General features: G+C 47.0%; 2 protein-coding genes across 2 annotated transcripts in view; one reads left to right on the top strand and one right to left on the bottom strand.

The window, feature by feature from the left end:
• Positions 1–5,093: 5,093 nt before the first annotated feature.
• PIGW (phosphatidylinositol glycan anchor biosynthesis class W) lies at positions 5,094–6,914 on the bottom strand. The gene has a single exon (XM_065897796.1). It carries the CDS (start codon positions 6,906–6,908, stop codon positions 5,400–5,402), a length of 1,509 nt encoding a protein of 502 aa, XP_065753868.1. The 5' UTR covers positions 6,909–6,914; the 3' UTR covers positions 5,094–5,399.
• Positions 6,915–10,878: 3,964 nt separating this feature from the next.
• The window catches only part of MYO19 (myosin XIX), a 31,538-nt gene continuing 30,142 nt past the window's right edge, over positions 10,879–12,274 (top strand). Inside the window, exon 1 of the mRNA XM_065897078.1 lies at positions 10,879–10,890. Within this exon, the coding sequence (XP_065753150.1) occupies positions 10,879–10,890 (12 nt within the window). The remainder of the gene's footprint in view (positions 10,891–12,274) is intronic.

Raw genomic sequence — 12,274 nt, forward strand, 5'->3', positions numbered from 1 at the left:
CGAAATAGGGCTGCTATGAGGGATGAGTAGGCCTAAACTCAGTCCTCCGTTGCGCGAGCCTGGAAACCGCTCTCCCGAGGGCCGAGGGGCGAAGGGAGCGGAGCCGAGGTGACTCAGGGCCGATCCGAGGGTCGGGGCCCAGTGAGGACTTGGGTAAGTGGGCAGGAGCTGAGGCTTTCCAAATCAGTGAGAGCAAAAGGTGGGAGTGAGGGAGTGGAGACGTGCATCTGGGGGCTAAGGGACAAACTCTGAGTCCTTGACGCCGCTTTCCCTGACCCCCCTGATCTACCAGGAGCCCCCCGCATTACTGCTTCCCAGACTCGAGTCGCGATCTCGCCGAGGGGGCAGAAAATATTTAAGTGCTGACAGCTTTTCGTTGTCGTTGTTACACTAGAGACAAATAGAAGACTATGTGGAGAGTGGCTTGTGTATGCGTCCTGGGCAGAGAAACTTCTTGGACTGGGTTAATATGAACTTAGAGGCTCAGAAAGGACACTGATTCCCTTGGGCAAAGTGCTAGTGCTGGCCAAAGGCCCTTCCCTCTGACCCTCTCCTGAGAAGCAGAGCTGCTGACAAGCCACAGCGTGCCATCATGTACTTGGTTCCTACCCTGAAGGCTTTGGAGGCCAATATAGTTGTTGGAAAGTATTGTGCCTATGAAAGTCTTCACGATTTTAAGGATCAATACATTTGCTGCTCTTACAACTAACTAATCCTGGTAGAATAGACTAGAGCTGTGATACTGATCTTTTTTTTTTTTTTTGCGGTACGCGGGCCTCTCACTGTTGTGGCCTCTCCCATTGCGGAGCACAGGCTCCGGACGCGCAGGCTCAGCGGCCATGGCTCACAGGCCCAGCCGCTCCGCAGCATGTGGGATCTTCCCAGACCGGGGCACGAACCCGTGTCCCCTGCATCGGCAGGCGGACTCTCAACCACTGCGCCACCAGGGAAGCCCCTGTGATACTGATCTTTAAAAAGTATTTTGGTCACGACATGAAACCGTACAGATTCGCAACCAAAAACCTCATAGTGCATGCAACCCCTTAACCACGTTGACTTACGACATTGTGTGGTCACTGTTAGGTTAGGTAACATAGTAAACTGGAAGAACCATTGTTCAGTCCCAAAGGTGTGATTATCCAGTAAGTATTTATGTCTTTGGCCATGTTAGGAGAGCAGAACAGTGTATGGTCCTTAGCTTAAATTCAATAGGCATATAGGATGTGCATGTAGGTTCTGACAAGTTAGACTACATAGCCAAAACCTGCACATTTTTAGAGAATCTTGTGTTTTATGTAAAACGCTCCCAAGGAAAAAAGGAATACTGTGGCTTTTAAGATCTGTAGGTGCTCCTCTAAAGACTATGTCGGTTAATGTGCCTACTTTATACCTTTTAAACTAACTTTGGGTGACGGTTGGTAAAGGACATTGAAAATGACAAGTTCAATATATAGGTGCTAACTTTAATAAGTTTCAATACTGAGTACACACTGGGTACTAGCAAAGAAAGAGTATTCACCCTGGGGGTTTAAATCTAAGTTAGAAAAGGCATTAAAACCCAGATATAAAACGTAACAAAACGAGGAGACCAGAACAGTCTCTTTCCATCTGAGATTACTTTCCCTGATTTGGATTTGTCTTTTAGATCCACTGAGCACACTGCTTAGTATCTTTGGACAATGTTTCACATACTATAGGTATTTAATAAGTACTTATTGTAAGGTTAAAAAGCTAATTTTGCTTGATAAATTGCTCTTTCTCAAGGAGGTAGCCTGGGCGCTACAACTGTGATAAAACCAACATTTGAGGGGAAAATGCTTAGAAAGTTACTTCCCTGTAAAACAGTTTTTAGACGTTTTAACTATGTATCTTCATTTTAGAGCAGGCACTCTTTTTCGCCATTGGTCTATCTTCAACTAAGCAAATATAATATTTAGTGCTGCAGCAAATATTTCATGACTAAGTATCTGCCTCAGAGAGCTTACCTTTAATTAACAAAATAAATGATTGCATAAAAAAGCCAGGGGCTTCCCTGGTGGCGCAGTGTTTGGGAGTCTGCCTGCCGATGCAGAGGACACGGGTTCGTGCCCCGGTCCGGGAAGATCCCACATGCCGCGGAGCCTGCGCGTCCAGAGCCTGTGCTCCGCAACGGGAGAGGGCACGACAGTGAGAGGCCTGCGTACCGCAAAAAAAAAAAAAAAAAGCCAGTTGTTGCCCCTTTTAAATTTCGATATTGGCAATGTGAAGGGCAAGGCTAAAGAATTTTAAAGGCCAAGAAAGAGCGGGCAATCAACAGCAGAAGACATTTTGCTGGTACCTCGTAAAGAACAGTTAGTGTGATGGAGATGTGGTAAATTATCAGCAAAATACCATTCTTTTTCTTCTCTGGGAGGTCAACAATGTGTGAGAAGCCAAGCACAAAACTCAGACATAAATGAGATATGACTAGTCTCCAAGCTACCTGAGTTTAAAAGAAAAGAAGAATATTGATTTGTTCCTTACACTCCTATCTTCATAGACTATACACAAATTCCTAGGGAGCAAAGTATGTTTTTGTATAATTTATACAACCTATTGGACAAGGTGCTCAATAAAAATTGTCATTTTCTGAACACAAAGCTATTAATATATATGTGGTAGACATCCCCAGTTTCTTAATTGTGTAAAATTAAAGGCATGGGAATGAGTCACTTACTGAAGGTCATAGGATAAGGCCCTAGACTGGATTATATTCTTCCTTTCTTCTCTTTCCCCCTCGCTTCTCTGTCCTCAAAATTGACAGCTGAAAATTCATTAGAATACATACTGTTGTTTTCACTGTAATAACCAATTGTTTTATGTGGTAGCAAAATCAACAGCAGGATGTTATTTAAATTGCCACAGTTGTCCAGATCTGAGTATCTGTGAATTGGGTTTTCTTTTTCATGACCTGACAGTGGGAAGTTGTGTTCTATCTGTCAAAAACAGAGGTACATTTCCCCCACTAAACAAATTTTAAAGGAAAAATAAGATCCACAAGTTAAAATGTAAGCTCCTTGAGGGCTGGATCTTATTTTCTTTTGTCTCCCCCGGGACCTATATCTGGCCTACTGGAACTCAGTAAATCTTTATTGAATGATCTCTTTCTCTTCTATAAAATCAAGTCAGAATGGTCTTTTTTTTCCTTATTAATTTCTGTTTCTATTAATGCAATTTCATTAGCTTTCTCTTACATGACTTCCCTAACTGGAGGTAGAATAAACACAGTACATTTCATTCTTAGTTGTGATTCAATGTCTGTAACTGGGAGACAAACTTCCTGAGAGGTATTTAAGACCTAGGACAAGAAGCAGCAGACCAATTAGACACATGCTCATTGTCATCAAATACTTTAAATTACTATTTCTTTAACGAGAGGACAATATGGTTAGAGCCTCTCAGCCTCCTATGAATGCTTTGAACAGGTAAGTTGTAGGATATTAGCACTGTGACATAGCAGGAAAACCAGTCACCTTTCCTAGTCATGCTTAATTTACACACTATAATCTTATCGATTAAATTTCAAGGTTTTTTTTTTTCAGTCTTTATTGAATTCGTTACCATATTGCTTCTGTTTTGCATTTTTGTTTTTTTGGCCCTGAGGCATGTGGGATCCTAACTCCCTGACCAGGGACTGAACCCACACCCACTGCATTGAAATTTGAAGCCTTAACCATCGGACTCCCAGGGAAGTCCCTCAAGTTTTCCTTTTTTTTTTTTTTTTTTGCGGTACGCGGGCCTCTCCCTGTTGTGGCCTCTCCCGTTGCGGAGCACAGGCTCCGGACGTGCAGGCCCAGCGGCCATGGCTCACGGGCCTAGCCGCTCCGCGGCATGTGGGATCTTCCCGGACCGGGGCACGAACCCGTGTCCCCTACATCGGCAGGCAGACTCTCAACCACTGCGCCACCGGGGAAGCCCCAAGTCTTCCTCTTTAACTGAAAATAAAATCTGACTTTTGTTTTTATAGCTATATAACTATTCAAAAGACTGATTTTTTTAGGGGGAAATTTCTTTTAATAATAGATGACCTCCAAATATAACTGATTGTAGTCAGCAAGGATAAAATGCCACATAAATACCAAATTAGCCATCATCAATATAACAAATTGAAGTAAACTAATGAGTATAATAGTCATATTTGCTGTTTACCCCCACCCTTACCAGCATATGCCCCTCTACTCCGTAGACACTCAAACACTAACTCCTCGTCCCATGCATCAGCTCTAGCTCAAAAAATACCATCTGTGGGGAAAACTTTCTTGACTCTACTGTAAAGTCAATTCTTGATTTGACACTCTTGGCAACCTATACTTTATGACTTAACACAGTTTATAACAGTTGTTTAATGTGTTTCCCCCATTAGATTGCAGGATCCAAGATATCAGGAAATTTTTGCTTATCATCCCTAGCAGAGGGTAGGCTAAAAAAATGACTAGTTTTGCCTTGAGACAACAGCTTTGTCTCAAGGCAAAACTATTGTCTCATTAATTAAGTATATAAACCACAACAAATAATTCCATCTATTCTATGGAGGATTTAACCGTTTTCTGACTTTATAAGTATTTGATTTTAAACATTTGCTTTCTTATACTGAGGTTTCTTAAAGACTAAAATTGAGCAGTAGTGTTGACAGTTCCACAACTGAGATTTTAATGTAAATGTTATAAAATACATACAATAAAAAATACAGAATAATAAGTGATATAAGATGGAAAGTAGGGGCCTCCCTGGGGGCGCAGTGGTTAGGAATCTGCCTGCCAATGCAAGGGACACAGGTTCAAGCCCTGGTCCAGAAAGATCCCACATGCCACGGAGCAACTAAGCCCGGGCACCACAACTACTGAGCCTGCGCTCTAGAGCCCGCGTGCCACAACTACTGAGCCCGTGAGCCACACAACTACTGAAGCCTGTGTGCCTAGAGCCCGTGCTCCGCAACAAGGGAAGCCACCGCAATGAGAAGCCTGCACACCACAACGAAGAGTAGCCCCCGCTCACCGCAACTAGAGAAAGCCCGTGTGCAACAATGAAGACCCAACACAGCCCAAAATAAAATAAATTTATTTAAAAAAAAAAGAGATGGAAAGTAAAAATCCTCCTCCTCACCCTCCAATCTTCCAGTATCACAACTGTAAACACAACAGTTTCTTTAAAATACTGAAATTTATAAATATTCTAACAAGTCAAGAGGCTTTGTTTCTTCTGTATTGGTTTGTTTTACATGGTGTTGAGATATATTTAAAATATTAAGCATCACTACTGTTAGAGTAGGAATGAAAATTTTATAATAAAATACACTTAACACTGAGTTGCCAAAAGCCCATTTTATATTTATTCTTCCTTATTAAAATAATATTGCTCAAAACATATACTACCTGTACTGATCACCAAAGTTTTACCGTCTTATCCTGCAAGTGCAGCACATATATAACTAAGCAGTTGGTAAACATGTAGAGATTGAGTACAAATAAGGCCCACAAGGTACTGCTGTGTAATGTATCTACCAACAGGTTGACTAGGCCAGTTGTTACATTTGACAGCAAGAAAAAAATTAACTGGTTTCTGTTCATTGCTGTGATTAAACAAAGAGTGGGTTCCTTTCTTTCAGCTTCAGAGACTAGAGATTCTGAATACTTTCTATTTGCAGCAGGTGACTGGATAATTTTCCAAGAACATGGTACTGTTGCCCCTTTAATTAGAAATTTGGCAAAATTCAAAATTATATCACCCAGTAATAAACTACTAAGAAGGATCAGGCAAGAAGCAACTATCCAAATACAAAAGGCTAAATTGGCCATTCTTCGAGATGCTACTTCTACATTTACCTGAACTATGTAAAGAGATATGAAGAAGCCAATAGCTGTCAATAGAATACAACATGCTACTTTTATCCAGTCTTTGATATGTGATCTTTTTTTAAGTACGTATGATCCTGTTTGAACACCAGCCATGTGTATTGCCACATACCCCAAGGTAGAGATTATTCCTTCTCGGTTGGCATTTAATAAACCAACCCTTGTGCCACTGCCATCACTGCCATACAAAATTAACCTTCTCAGTGGGGTAAAATCAAGGGCTAACTGGTAGAATACAGTAATGCCGATAGCCACAATCCAGGATTTATTTAGGGGAAAAATAATCAAAAGCAGTGATGTTATCAATTTCACAACTATTAAGGTAAAGAAAAAATTCCAGTGAACTCCATACTCAGTTATATGTTCCTGATAGCCTATGGATTTTATAATGACTAATCGTCCCACTCCTAGGAAGACTAATGGCCAAACAGAGTACAATGACTTTGTAAGATAAAGTCTGGACCCTTTTGTATATTTTCTCCTAACCTCTGGACAAACCATTGCAGTCCCAAAAATAAAGCCTCCTACTCCAAAATCCATTGCTCCTGTCCCATAGAGCTCGGTTTTGGCAAATCTTCTGGGAAAAAGAGGGAAGTCCACAGCCAAAATGGCAACAGCAGTAAATGCACTGTTAATTACACGGAAACAGGAGATGGCTGGAATGTATTCTGATTCTATACTGATTTTCAAGAATTTTTCAAGGATTTTCCCGACAGGCATTCTGGCATAGCAAGTTCTCCTGCAGTATGTTTCATAGAGCAGCCCTGCCCCAAAGATAATTACAATGAGATACTCAAGGAGGACAAATGAAGCGAAAATGGTCAAAGTGGTCACCAGGGGAACTATTAGGAAAGCAAAGTCAATGAAGAATCGAGTTCTCCAGGTATGTGAAGAACAACATAAGTGCTGTGAGGCAATGATCAGGAGCCCTCTACACAGGATACAGAGTGCAGGTAAGCACAAGCCCTCGGTGATTTCCAGCACGCTCGTTCCATTGTGGTTACTGACAAAAGCTTCCTTCATCTGCTTTTGAGACATTTTTTCTTCTTCCTGTGAAAACAAGAGCAAAGGGATGGGGCTAATCTGGCAGTCCAGTAGTTAAGACTCTTTGCTTCCACTGCAGGGGGCACGGGTTCGATCCCTGGTAGGAGAACTAAGATGCATTTGTGGAAAGCAGCGTTCCTGTGGAACTGGCATATATATGTACCTGACTTGGTAATTTGCATAAATATGCACCTGACTTGATTTTACTCTTATTCCTGAGTTTCGGAGCAGAACCTAGGACTCGCGATTCCCCTTACAAGGACTGCTGGAAGAAGCCTAACACTAATATATGAGGATAAGAATGTCATACTAATAGTATGAAATTACTGGTTAAAATGCTTTAGCTATTCTCAGTATAAGGCAGACTCACAAAGAAAGTGAATTTGAGATACATAACCTGAGAGTGGACTCACGGTAGGATAGAAATTCCTACTACAAAGCATGTAAAGGTCATGAAGATAATATAATGAAAATTGAATATACCTCACTAATGATTTAGAGTCAAATCTGAGACGGGAGGAGAAGAGGGACAGGGAAAGAGAAGGTATTTAAGTATACTTTGGAGTTGGGGGCCCTGGTTTCTGTCCTGAGCCTCTCTGAACCTCCTGCCTCTAGTACAAAATGCGAATCCTCCAGTGATCTGCTGAGCCCCAGGGTACTCCTTACCTCATTTACAGGTTAAGGTGTAGGTAGGTAGAATGGATGCTAATCGTGGAGGAGGAGTAGGGGCCGTAAAGTACACACTAGTGTTAATTGTTTTAAAGGGATATAAAACACCTCTCTGCCACATATCCATGTCTGAAACGTGGCACCTGGGAAGAACACATTTGTTGGCCAAACAAGAACCATATTGAATAAAAGAATGCATGCATGCGTAATGGCCTATCTGAGCCCAGCAGCATTACCTCCCGAGAACAAATCGATCCAAACCTGCTGGCCTTTAAAAATAAAAGAGCCCTTTTCCCGACAGACACGCGCCCCGGCCGCGCCGGCCGTTATACCTCACGTGTTCCTGGTGGTCTCTGCGCCCAGAGATAGAGGGACCCGTAAGAGTGCCGGGGCACTGGATACCCCCGCAAGGGCGGGACACGCGCGAGCCAGCCGCTTCCGCCTCCCGAACAGCGCTTCCGGCCGACGTCGGGCGGGCCTGCGCTTCTGGGCCGGCCCCCCGCGCGCGTCCCCGCCCACGAGGCGCGTTTCCCACGCCCTGCAGGCTCCCCATGCGCGTCCTTCCCTGTCAAGGGCTTGCCTAGCCCAGGTGCTCTCGGGCCTTGGCCTCCGGCAGGTCGGTAAGAGGAGCTCGGGCGGGAAAGACGCTTCCCGCACCTCACTACTGGCCCTCAGACCCCACGGCGAGGCCTCGTCAGTGGGGGGTGGGGGTGGCCAGGGCGCCTGGTCTCCCTACGGAGAGACCCACAGCCCCGTGAGAGCCCGGAGGCCCTGAAGCCCTCCCTCCCTTCTCTTCTGCATCTTACCCCAGGTTCTCAGAATATTTTGTCCCGGACGAGCCCCCAACTCCGGATGCCGGCGCCGCGGACAAGCCACGTGCGCCCCGCGCAGCGAGTGCGCGCCCCGCCCGAAGGGAGGAGCGTGCCGGCTCCCAGGCACTTGGCCCGAGCTGCAGCCCGCGGCTGCGACCCGGCGTTCCCTGCTTTTCCTCCTCTCCAGCTGGCTCCTGACCCCGCCTCCGCCCTCCCCTCCCCGGGCTCTTCCCGCCGCCTCACCCGGCCCGCGCGTCTGCCTTTCCAGTCTGGCCAGCGGGGGCCGCACGCTGGGCGGCTCAGGCCGTGGGACCGGTGAGTGCCACCCCCAGCCGGGTCCGAAGCCCTTTGCGTGCCCGAAGGGACAGGGGAGGCCGGTGGGCCCCCGCGGCGCTGGGGAAGAAGGGGGGCGTCTCTCCCTCCCCTTTCCAAAGCGCCGTTTCCCTTCCCTTTGCCTTTTCTTTTTGACCCTCTCGTATCCCAGGAAGAGGTAGCCCAGCTCTTTGCCTTTTTCCAGAACAAGAACCTTTCATAGTCACTCACCACCGAGCCGGCAGGGGGCGGCCCGGGGTGGGGGAAAGGTCCCGCTCCTCTCCTCTCCTTGGCTAGGGACCTGGGAGGGGGCGGCTGGCCCCGGGAGGCGTCGGGGCAGCCGCGCCCTTGGCTGGGGTCACGTCCACCTTCCCAGGAAGGACATACTGTCCCCGTGCCAGGTGCTTCCGGAGCGGCATCCCAGCCCTGGGCCCGGCAGGCACCTCGCGGGGACAAGGAGTGTCCGTTCCCGCCGGGAACCTGGGGGCGGGGCTCCCAGGACCCTTACCCTGCTCTTCTCGTCTGCCCTCCCACCGTCGTCTGAGCCGAGGAGAACCGGAGGCTGGAGGGGAGGAGGGAGGGGGAGAGCTGTTGTTCAGGTTGCCACCTGCCCTGACTAGGGGTTTTCATCTATTCATTACCGTCTCCCTCCTGCCCACAGTGGTCACTCCCTTACCAGAAATTCTTGGCTGGTAATCGCGAAGCCGACAGGGAGCAAGAGCTGGGAGAACTGGAGAAAACCGCTCTAATCTGACTTGATTCTGGCAAGAAGTGGACCCTGCGTCATAATAACCAGCATTTGCAAAGCGATCTCAGAGGTACTATCCCATTTGATCCTTAACTCAGCATTGTGAGGTCTGGGTATTAGTAGTCCTTTTTGCAAATGAGGGAACGGAATAAGGCTTAGAGGGGTCTTGTGAACTGCTTTTGAGGGGTTGTGGGCTTTGGATTCTAACCCTACAACCTGTTGTGTTACCCTCTGATCCTCTCTCTTAAGATGAGCTAGTTGAGGGAACTTTGTTGGCCTTGAGTCTCTGGAGCCCTCTGCATGGCTGTACCCTGGATGGGGTCCAGTCAGTGTCCAGGGTGAATGTGTCCACCACAGTCCTGATGCCCTCTTCTGCCTGAATTGTCGTTTTTCCAGTTTCCATGGCAGCCCCTATCCCTGAGGTCTTTCAAAGGCTGGATGTATTCAGGGGCTCAAGAAAGTCTCCACCAAGGTCACCCCAATGACACCCCTCATTCTCATCCTTCCTTGCTGGGGAGGTGTGAAGCCTGGGAAATTCCAAGTCTGTGAGTCACTTACAGTTTTTCAGAGATTGGTCTAAGCCCAGCTTCACAACACCGGCTCTCTCAGACGGGTTCCCCTCCTCTGAAATCTTCGCCTTCTTAAAGTTGACACTGAACTGTTCCACTTGATTAGTGCTCCCAAATGGATCCTCCATCCTTAGTACTAACAATATTTCCCCTCTGAATGAATATTCAGAGTTGTACTTTGTAGGGTGCTTTCACCTGGTTGCCCTTCACAGCCACTCCTTGTGAGGTAGACAAGATGAGGAATGAAGGTGGGTGGGGAAGGTGTGATGGCTTACCAGTGAAGGGCTGAGCTGTGGCTTCCGTCCCACACAGCAACTTTCCTGGAACATCAAAAGTTGACTCCAGCCTCCCTGCCCCACTGACTACTGACTGTACTAAGATAGGACATTTCTGTGTGCTGGAGAGGATAGGGCACGAGGCATCTCTGTCTTCCGGTGTCCTCATCCTGCATGGCACGCTGACTCAGAAGATTTGCAGCCCCACCTCACACCCCGTAGTAAAACTGGCCCTGAAGGAGCCCAGGGCGCCTCTGGAGGCTCCTGTAAGTTTCCCGTGTTCCCTCATCGGCAGGGGGCGTCACAGACTCCCTCTCTGCCCAGGCTCACCCGGGTTCTCATTTTGGTTCTTCCTGCTTGGTGTGAGGAGCAGGAGTGAGTCACCCTGGAGAAGCCATCACCTGTGTGTGCCCCTTGTCTTCCCTCTCATGCCACAGGCTCTAGGGTGATTTGTCTCAGAGATTCCTCAAGAACTGAGCCCTTTGCAGGACTCATGCCCCAGCCTGTGCCCCCATGACCAGGTGGATAGCACTCCTTGTGCCTGCGACCCAGAACCCTGGCTGACCACATTGAAGCAGGATGCTCCAGCAGGTAAACCCTCACCCTTCGATAACCCTGGCCCTCAGGCACCTGAGGCACCTCCGCATCTTTCATTTACCTGAACGAAGCTTCCACTGCTCTGACCTGGAAAGAAGGGAAAGACCCCTTAAAGGTCTTTCTTCTTTTCTGTCTTCAGATAGTCATTCCAGTGCTTTTCACGTGTTTCCAAGAAGCTCTTCCTGATACCTAATTTGAATCTCCCCTGTTGTGGTTTTTAGCTCTTTTCCCTGGGATGGGTAAGATGGGCTGGGTGAGGGAATCCTTAGGGCGTTTTGGTGACCTTACAAGCCTGAGCCGGTGAGGGAGTCCTGAGAGATGTCCTTCACAGCCTGAGTTATTAAGGCAAGTGGAAGGCTGTGGCCTCCAAGAGGAAGTGTTCCTTGAAGCTGAGCCTTAAAGAATAAGTAGGAATTGGGACTTCCCTGGCAGTCCAGTGGTTAAGACTCCGCCCTCCCACTGCAGGGGGCACGGGTTCAATCCCTGGTTGGGGAACTAAGGTCCTGCGTGACATGCAGTGTGGCAAAAAAAAAAAGGTAGGAATTAGCCAGGTGGAGAAGGAAATAAGCAGTCCAGGCCAAGAGGTCAGCCTGTGCAAAAATGTGAGAGAAGAGGACCTATGTGGAAATATATAAGAATTCTGATGATGGATCATGGAGTCCACGGTGGGTTGCTGTAGGGACTTGAAACCTGCCCTTACTCCAGGCCTCAGCCTCTGAAAGGCTCCTATGGCCCCTGTCCTGCCCTTCACTGTGGAGCCCTATCTCATACCCATATCATCCTTCACATGCACCTCTTGGTCCAAAGACAATGCCAGTAGATATTTGCTGAATTTTTATTTACTGAGTGTTGCCACTGGCCTGAGGCAGATGCTTCCTGCCCTTTAGGAGATCACGGTCTAGTGGAGTCCTAGGCAGGTCAGGCAGGATAACTGAGAGTGAGGTCAGCCAGCCTCAAGGGAGTCATGGTAGACTCTGCTACTTGACCTTCTCCCAGCCTTTTGGCTGATGAAACAGGCTTGGAGGCTGGAGAGAAGCATGCAGGACAGTCATCTGCTCCGGGCTTTTTTTATTGTCCATTTTTGACTTATTTCTTATTTAAAAAGCAGTAACATTTATCGTAACTGTACGAGCAGCTGCTCTGTTGAGCCCTTGCTATATAGTAGGCACTGTAGTAAGCATTTTACACATTTAGTTTTGTTTAGTCCTTGAGAAAGAGACTGTGTCATATATATAGTGCTATTATATCCCCATTTTGGAGATAAGGCTCAGAGCAGTTAAGTGACTTATTCAAGGTCAAGTTCATTATAAGCAATGTGGGAAATACAGGTAAGCAAAAAGAACATTAAAGTTACCCATAATTGTACTGCCCAGAGATA

This window comes from Phocoena phocoena, chromosome 19 (genome assembly GCF_963924675.1).
Source record: "Phocoena phocoena chromosome 19, mPhoPho1.1, whole genome shotgun sequence".
NCBI lineage: Eukaryota > Metazoa > Chordata > Mammalia > Artiodactyla > Phocoenidae > Phocoena > Phocoena phocoena.

Bases quoted from the DNA above. Each gene is read 5' to 3' on its own strand.
- PIGW (XM_065897796.1), bottom strand. From the start codon at position 6,908: ATGTCTCAAAAGCAGATGAAGGAAGCTTTTGTCAGTAACCACAATGGA.